Here is a 9,354-nt window from a genome sequence, read left to right as displayed (position 1 = left end):
TAGTGAGGGAGTGAAAACGTGAGAGTGTTTGTATTTTCTGTCGCCCTTTTTCATTCGGGGAGAATAGCTGAAATTTGCAAATGGTCCGCTAAGCGCAAAACTAAAATATAAGTAATTGTTGCATTTGTTGAATCGCTACCACCTTATATGTATTCGTCTTGACCTGCATCGATTACCAGTGTCGAGACTCCGTCGCCGAGTACCGTCGTTACCACCACCCCGATGGACGAGCGTCTAGCCACAATCCGCATCAAAGCGAAATTCTTCAACATTCGCTCATCTGCGCCCATGCCCGACCGGAGAGGAGGATGAGGCATCCAAGGATCTCTTCTATGAGCGCTTGGAGCGCACGTACGAGCGCTGCCCCCGTCATGATATCAAAATCGTGCTTGGAGACTTCATTGCCAGGGTGGGCAAGGAAGGGATCTTTGGAACCATCGTCGGAAAATTCAGCCTCCAATATTAATTTTTCCAAGTCCGTGCTCTGCACACACGCGCTCCTAACCTAACCTAACCTGGATAGTTGAAAATAAATTTAATTATTTGACCTAGGAGAAAAAACTGTAATAATGACATATGTAAATTATCTTTAAGTTTGAATAACCGTTAAACCAGTAGGTTTATCAAAAAATGATATGGGAAGTTTCATGTAGGACTTCTAATTTCCTGCAAAAATATGTACCGCACTCAGTCCGATAATTCAAAGACGAGAAAACCAATTCCAAAGTTGAAAACAATTTTTTTCTAAGTCATTTATATGGAAAATTGTGATCCGCGATGCGCGACCTTTTAAACTTAATATTAAGGGTTGCGCATTTAACAGGCATCTTTTAACATCCCTCTGAAGGTAATGAAGGTTAAAAGAAAAATTAGTCGATTTTTTTTAATCAGTCTAATGTACATACGTAACTGCGAAGTATTTCAAGTACTTGTATACATACATTTATACATACATATAATAATATGTAGGAACTTAAAGTTTACAAACTCAAAACCTTTATGAATTTTAAAACAGCCATCCTCGACTTATAGGACAGTATCTATACCGATGGGCGTGGTGCGTGCCGCATGCAACAGTTTTGAAAAAAAGACTTAACGTTTTGTGGAAAACAATGGCCATATAATAGAGTAACTGCCTTTTAAACCAAATCTTTAACCTTCAACTTATAATTGGTAACAATTTGCACTTTTCCAAATCCAGCTTTGATTAATAAAAACTCCTTTGTTTTTGTATGAACATATACAGGTCACACTGTACATAGATTACAATGAACTATTAAGACAATTCGCGTAATAGGTCCAGCCGTTTTCAAGTGATGCTCGCACCAAAGAAAAACATTAATTTTTATATCTTATTACTAAATTTCATCGCATTATTATTATTATTTTTGTTTTTTTTTTACTTTTCAGCCCTATTCGCCCGCAGTCAAGCATTGGTTTTACAAGCGGCCGACGGGTAGCAACAAGTTCGTGTGGACACCATTTAGTCACTATGATTCTGCTTTGTTAGAAACCACGTTATCTATGGGTGGTAAGTTGTGTTATATAGCATAGACAGGCGACAACATTGGGTCGTGGGTCGTGGGTCGAGTTACGCAGACAGTCAAATGACCAGCGTAATTCTTTGAGTCAGTTGCACTTCTTTGTGTCTATTTCTTGCTACGTTTTACACTTGTGTTATGTAATGAAGAAAAAACGTAAGAAAGGGTATATGTATGTATGTTTTTTCATTCTAAAAGCAAACAAAACAAGGGTGCCAGCAATAAGTTTCTTCTACTACAAGCGTATGTTCATACTGCAGCATAAATTACTTTGTTTCGATCCAATTACTTCACATAAATCAAGTACGTTCAGACTTTCTTTCATAATTTCTATAGATATGTGACTACTACGTGTACGTACGAGTATGTGGTTTGTACCATGATAAAAAATATAGTAAGGTCCCACCACGCAAAACAGGAGAAATGAGCAACAATCGTCAATGGCAACAAATTGGCGACACAAATTATTTCAAACATCGCCTGAAACCAAAATGTATTCAACAAAGTGTGTTTGAATTTGGCATTGCTCTCAGAAGAACCACCCCATGATACATTAAATTTTTAGAAGGTAGTTTCATTTCTTCTTATTATCCACCATGTTAGCTATCTGACAGAAAACGTGTCTCGTATTTTTTGTTTTACCAACTTTTTCAAAAAAAATCCAGCTTTTGGCGTTGGAAAAATATAACAAAGGAAAGCCAAACATATAAGTAGAGGAATTTTCTAATATTTTTAAATAATTTTCTTCATAAAAAATTAAGAAAATATTAACTGCTACTTCCATGGATATTGCAACACACGGAATAGATGTAAGGTTGCAGCTACACATAAGGGCCACCGCACAGCACAGAATTTATCGGCCGCCTATTTAAATAGTAGGGCCCGCTTGAAATATGTACATGAAGATGTATGGAGGTTCGCACACTACACCAACTTAATCGCACCGACCAATTAGTTGTGGTGCAATGGAAAGCGACTAGCGAGCCCAACTAAATCGGGGGCCGATAAAGTCCGTGGTGTGCGATGGATCTAAAACATTTTAAACAAGAAATATTGCCGTTACATTTTCATTTTTATGATTTTTATTCATGTGAATAGCAGTGGCAAGAATGTATGTATTAAATACGTATACATATGTATATTAAAAATGAAGTGATCAATTATGAAATTTATAAATCTTTACATGTTTACATGCGAAAATCCCCAAGTTCTATATCATGGCAGTGGCCACATGCGTGTTTGTCACAGACACGGTTTATGTCAAAAATATTGAAGTGAAACTACTTTCTAATAATTATTGTATCATGAACCACCCTATAAAGTTAAATTGAAAAAATTGTTTATGAATTTTGAATCGCTTGTTTATATTTTTGTTTATATTTTTTGGTACCTTAAAAGAGAGCCTACCTGGGTTGTCAATCCCACCTTCTTCAATACACCTTGCCTGAAACGATAAGAAAATTACGCATTCAGGTAATAAGATAACGACTCGCCCAGTCGAGTTGCCTTCGGCGTACGTTTTAGAGCGACTAGTAATAGGAAATCGATACTATGGCAATATTACCGGCAATAAATTTGTTTCCGAGGGCGAGACGTTTTCTTATTGCTGGCAACAAAAATTGTTTGGTGGGGTAGAACCGCTGAGAGATACTCTTAGTATTTTTGACGTTTTCAAGCATTTTAATTTTAAAATTTACTCACAAACTCACACACACATTCTTATTCCCAGCTTGAATAGTTACTAAAATATCGCAGGTTTCGTATTTCTGCAAACTTAGCTCGAAAGAAATACATCTTCCAACTTTCCTTAAGATATCTCAATTTTTACTCGAGTCATCGGACGGACGGACAACCGGGGCTTAATCGGTATATCTTTTCATTGTCTATATCTATCTCGGTTCCTTTAAGCTGTTACAAACAACAGCTATGTGAACGAACACAACTGCGCTCGGGTATAAAAATCGAACCTGAGTACTACGAAAATGTGGTACGCAGCTCTCGCTTGCTTTGTTTGCTTGCTTATACAATAGAGTCTATTGAATAGACAACAGCTGGCAGTTAATTCCTGAGGTAATTAATTTCAAATGAATGAGTTGATTCGGGTCAACGGTGCCGTCTGTCTATCCTCTCAGCTGTTCACATGAATAGTTACAATACTGTAGGTCGTTTATGTATGTATGTTATAATTTGTACTTGCAGCCAATTCTCCGAATATTGTCGCCGTCGAGGGTGGCCGCTATGATGTAAATATAAAGGAGCGTACCAAAACGGCTGTTTACTGGGAATGTGCTCCCATAGAGGTCAGACGTTGCTCATGGTTCTATAAAGGCACCGACTCCAAAATGGTGCCTTATGAAGAGTCAATCGCTGATCTACTTGAATCCGAGTATAAACAGGCATTTGATAGCGGAGAATGGCATAAGAAGATCGTTTTGTCTATGCATGAGCAGGTGACATTCCATGGACCCACCGTTATTGTACATTTTCAGCAGCAACAGTCTACCGACGCTTGGGGCGGTACTTCAGTAAGTACATACATACATATATGTATCTTCGAGGTTAATCTTAATATAAAACGAATATAAATTCAAATAACTATTTAATGTAGCAAACAACAACACGACCTCGTGTGGTTAAGCGTGACCTTGACGAATTCACAATTGAACAGGGTGAATCGGAGCGCGTCGATCATTTACTGCTGATGGTACATGGCATTGGTTCGGCATGCGATTTGAAAATGCGCAGCGTCGATGAAGTTGGTTAGTTTAGTACGAAGCAATAGTTATACAGCTTTCCCACGGCACCCCAATTGCTCTCTCGTTCATAATTCGCGCTCCAATTACCATACGAATTACGAGCAAATTGCAGCCTTCCCTAAGTTTTATCGGAAATTTTTCTTAGTACTAAAAGTAACGTTAATAAATAGTATGTACATACATCACCAATTTAATATGGAAATTTATAAATTTTTAACAATAACTCACATTGTGTATCAAAAAGAAGATACCATATAACACAGAGACAAATAACTGTCAAATCGAATTAAGAATGTGTCCGTGTGAATGGATTGCGATAGTAATTGGGAAAGCCATATTAAGCCGTAATTGCAAAACATTTCTAGGTTCAAAAATTGCATTTAAATGCCAATTAATATTTACTATCTCCACATTCAGTTGACGACTTTCGCAACATTGCACAGGCTTTGGTTCAGTCACACTACAAAAATTCAACTGAGATGGGACTTGTAGGCCGCGTCGAAGTGCTGCCTATTTCATGGCATAGCCACTTACATTCAGAGGAAATGGGCATTGATGAAAAACTGCGTTCAATAACATTGGAGTCAATACCGAAATTACGAAATTTCACCAACGATACACTGTTGGATGTGCTCTTTTACACCAGTCCTAAATATTGTCAAAAGATTATGAACACAGTGGCTGCGTCTATGAACGAAGTGTACAATAAATACCGCGAACGTCATCCAGAATTCAATGGCGGTGTCTCAGTGGCAGGGCATAGTTTGGGCTCGTTGATACTTTTCGATTTACTTTGTCACCAAAAAGCGCCGAAGGAAACCGAGGAACAGAATTTAGTAAGTACTCATACACTTGGGTTCACCACTTGTCAAATAAGGTTAAATTTACTACACAAAGAAACAAGTAACATGATTTTTTCAAACAGCATAATTTTCGGGGTTTTCATATTAGCGATTTGAAAATTTTGAATCGAAAAAGTATTTTCACATTAAAAAAAGGCCATGTTTGCTTTTCTCGAAAGAAGGCTTCACTTATTCCACCCTGAGTGAGCGCTGCCAAATTTTAATCTTCTTTTCTCAGCCTTTTCACAAAAATTCGATGCACCGCTAGTTTCTTCCTACTTTTTTCTTCATCAGTAAAAATAACTTAAAAGTATAAGAAAACGAATGCGGAGAGGTGCGCTCGATGCTCAAATGCTTTAAAGATTTTATATTATAATTTAAGAATTAAGCCTTAAAATGTAGGTTGAAATGTCACACCCGTCACCGTGGAATGAGCCATATTTAAATTAAAATTTTCGAAATAAGCACAGGCATTGAATCAGAATGTAATGTACAAATTTCTGCAGTACGAAACGAATAAAAAAAAAAGAATCGAGGGAAGTTTCTATTCCGTGCGTGGCGCTCTACTTTATTTACTTATTTATTTTTATTTTTTCCTTGGGTTTGCAGGAGAATCCCGATCAGCTCGGCACAAGCCCCATGGACGTCAGCAATGACGATCTGAGCGTTACAAGCTATACAATGGGCCACGCTGGGACTGGTCAGCCATTCATACATTATCCACAGCTTAATTTTGAACCGAAAAAAGTTTTCGCATTGGGTTCGCCAATCGGTGAGTGTATCCCATTTTCAGTAATCTGCGCTGTTGTTTACCAACGCTATTAAACTCATATATTTTCCTTTTCAAAAGGCATGTTTGTCACCATTCGCGGCATTGATAAGCTTGGCCTTGACTTTCGCCTGCCTACTTGTTCGGGCTTTTACAACATATTCCATCCCTTCGATCCAGTCGCTTATCGCATCGAAGCGCTGGTTAATCCGGATTTGAGCAATGTGCGACCAGTACTGATACCACATCACAAGGGACGTAAACGTATGCATTTGGAGTTGAAAGAGACAATGACTCGTGTGGGTGCTGACTTGAAACAACGGTTCTTGGATACATTCAAAAATACGTTGGAAAGTGTTAATTTTTTGGGAGGCTCGACGCGAACCAGCCGCGATGCGGAGGAGAACATGTCAAAGGAAGTTGATAAGGTATGTATGTATGTGGATCGGTTATACATGAGTGATAAGCATATTATGCACCACATTATTAAACATTATTTCGTTCTTCAAACGTAATCTTTAGGTTTTAAGTATGCAAATAGAAGCAGAGAAACAACAAAAGCAAGCAGCAGTGCAGCCTAGTTTATCCAGTGAGCCGGATGCTGGCTCCACGCAAGCGAACACAGAACCGCCTCGTACACGTTCCGATTCAGTGTCAACGTCGCAATCTGATTCCGATTTGGTTGAAATAGATTTTCCTTTGGGTAAATTGAATGACTCCAAGCGCATCGATTATGTTTTACAAGAAGCACCATTGGAATTCATCAACGAGTACATATTCGCCATGGGCGCGCATGTTTGTTATTGGTAAGTTAACGATTTCGGTTATTTATTTGTATGTTAAACCGCTGCACAAATGTACACTTGACTTCATCTAAGCAATAACAAAACTATTGCAGTATACAGTTTTTTTTTTTTTTCTGGGCAAATGTGTGTAAGTACAAAATACTCTCATAAAAGTAAGAAACTTTTTCGTGCCCGAAGCTAATGGGTCGATTACGGATGGCAACCGAACTTCAGTTGCATTGCCCGTGGCTGAAATTGTATTACAGATGGTAACTGGCAACGGAAAGCTTACAACTGAATTGCTATATTGGCAACTGCATATTTTGGTTGCCGCGCAAATGTTGATTGTGAAAATTTATTAATTTTTTTTTTAACTGTTTAGCCAAGTAAAATTAAATACATTTGGTACGAAAAACGAAAAAAATTTGTAACAGCGATTGTTTGATGCAGTTTACTTGACACGGATATCATGGATCCACAGACTTCGATCCACAACCTTCTTCGATGAAGCACCCCTGATGGTCTAGATTACTAATATTGTTAGGTGGAGTGATATCTATTCAGTTCAATAATTTTATAATTCATTGGAACAGAAAAGGGATTAGGTTCATACAAAAATTTAAATAACTTGGCTCTGGAGCTATCTAGCTGGCCACTTTTTGCAGGCATATTTCTCCTAATGTTGATAACAAAATAATAACACAAGTTTACAAAAATAAAAGTTTCTGCATGTTGAACCAAACTTCTATATCCCTGTGTTATTCGATGCTTTGAATACGTGCCATTTGCGGGTAGAGCAGCAGGGGGCCACAAAGCTAGTCGTCTCTGGCAAACGCAGCAGAAGTATGTTTTAGTCCGGGGTTGAAATCAATGCCCGCCCGGAGAAGAAGGATCCAGAGCAGTTATTGCTCCATTGCCTTGGTCGGCATTTTCCAGTCTTTTTTTTATTGCTCAATAAATAACTAAAAGTGGCCATCAGGTCAAGGTGCTAACTTTAATTTAAGCCTACGTGGAAGGTACTACTTACCTTTTGTTTCTTTACTAGAGCTTCTGAAATGTTGCAAAAAACGCGATTTTTTGACAGTTTGACTTAATTTTTTCAAAATCTGGAGCTGATGGAAACTTTCTACTTACGGATTCGTAATCAGCACACAAAAAAGTCTATCAAAAACCGCTTTAACATTTGCCGCACCAAAATCAGTGTTGCCTAGTATAAATTTGTTTTCCTAAGAATTACCATTTCTGAGATGTAGCGATTCAAAATTGTTGTAAAATATATTTAGATCTTAAAGCATCTAAAAACAAGTGCCAATTGACATCCAATATATGCGGTGCGCGTTCATTTTCCTTGTGCCTCGCATGCGATCAAAATTGAGAATATAGTCAAGTATAGTAAGTAACGTTAAAGAACGCATAGTGCAGTATTATCCAAAAGTTAATATTTTTATAGTTTATTTGAACCCTGATTTTTATTAAAAAATACTTTAGTTTAATTTTTAACTTTTCAGGATTCGCTAAGTTTTCCGCACGTGCTACATTATATGCACGCATATAACGTGACTTCCAAAAAATGTAACGTTGAAGACCACTTAAAACCACATTTATCTGTAAAACAACAAAAGATAGGAAACAAGTGTCTGTATATAAATTGCAGCTTTTGAGGTCTATTATCAGGGTCATCGACGCTTATATTATTATTATTTACAAGTACAATTACAAGTATATCTAAATGTGCTATTACCTTTTCGTACTTATCATTGCAGGGAATCTGAAGACACGATACTCTTTGTAATGAAAGAAATTTACACAGGACTGGGCATTAGTCCGGATAGCCAAGTGCCACAGCAGACAATGACCATAGAGCGGCCCAGCTCACAAAATAGCAACACGCTATCACCCATCAATGAGAAACGTTGATAACCTGCGTATATATGTACATAGATATGTATCCTGAATTGAAAGCAATTTTTCTCTGTATTTATTTGATAGTATAGAAGTGAGTCCTGGGCTCGAATCGTAACAACCGTTCACGGATCGACAACCATACGAAAGAAAATTACGTGATACGTTCACATACGATAATCCGAAAAAGGTGTTTTTACGTGACGAGTAATACGATATCGTACGTGACGATTCGAGTCCTGATAGTTTAAAAGCAGGCACCTTAGTTGTTAAAGTCGCCATTGCTATAATTCAGCACACAAGCTTCGCTTTATCATAAATGTTTATATGTACGCCTGGAAATATGTATTCAACATATATGTTTGTGCACTGCGTCTATTGTATGATGTGTATGAATTTGAGTCTTATTATATAATGGAAAAACTCTTAACAGATTAAAACAAATTTTTATTAACGAATCCATAATTTGTGTAATGTTTAAGATTTTTATTTTATGATTACTAACACAGATCTTTGTATTAATGCAAATTTTGCTTTGATTTAATAAAATATATACAAAATATTTGTTAAATAAATTAAAGAAATTTCTAATCGTATACAAAAATTTCGCTGGTGCCAAGGTTTGGAAAAGGGAAGAAAAGTCAACGATGATTACCAAAAACTCAGCGGTTAGGCTACTTATAATATGCCATAAATTCGCAACAGAAATACTCGTACTTGTATTTGTAAGAAATATATTACAGCTACATATCGAGGGAT

At 37.2% G+C, this 9,354-nt stretch overlaps 1 protein-coding gene across 1 annotated transcript in view; it reads left to right on the top strand.

The window, feature by feature from the left end:
- The window catches only part of LOC108374990 (SEC23-interacting protein-like), a 13,945-nt gene extending 4,793 nt beyond the window's left edge, over positions 1 to 9,152 (top strand). The window contains exons 2-9 of the mRNA XM_017631055.1: positions 1,411 to 1,531; positions 3,741 to 4,066; positions 4,150 to 4,300; positions 4,715 to 5,133; positions 5,749 to 5,911; positions 5,990 to 6,336; positions 6,431 to 6,714; positions 8,457 to 9,152. Of these exons, the coding sequence (XP_017486544.1) occupies positions 1,411 to 1,531; positions 3,741 to 4,066; positions 4,150 to 4,300; positions 4,715 to 5,133; positions 5,749 to 5,911; positions 5,990 to 6,336; positions 6,431 to 6,714; positions 8,457 to 8,610 (1,965 nt within the window). The 3' untranslated portion in view covers positions 8,611 to 9,152. The remainder of the gene's footprint in view (positions 1 to 1,410; positions 1,532 to 3,740; positions 4,067 to 4,149; positions 4,301 to 4,714; positions 5,134 to 5,748; positions 5,912 to 5,989; positions 6,337 to 6,430; positions 6,715 to 8,456) is intronic.
- The last annotated feature ends 202 nt before the right edge of the window (positions 9,153 to 9,354 follow it).

This window comes from Rhagoletis zephyria, unplaced genomic scaffold (assembly GCF_001687245.7).
Source record: "Rhagoletis zephyria isolate East Lansing unplaced genomic scaffold, Rhagoletis_zephyria_1.1 Rzeph_scaffold_08361, whole genome shotgun sequence".
Classification (NCBI taxonomy): domain Eukaryota; kingdom Metazoa; phylum Arthropoda; class Insecta; order Diptera; family Tephritidae; genus Rhagoletis; species Rhagoletis zephyria.
The sequence above is the reverse complement of the archived record's forward strand: the minus strand, read 5'-3'. Positions and strand labels throughout refer to the sequence as shown.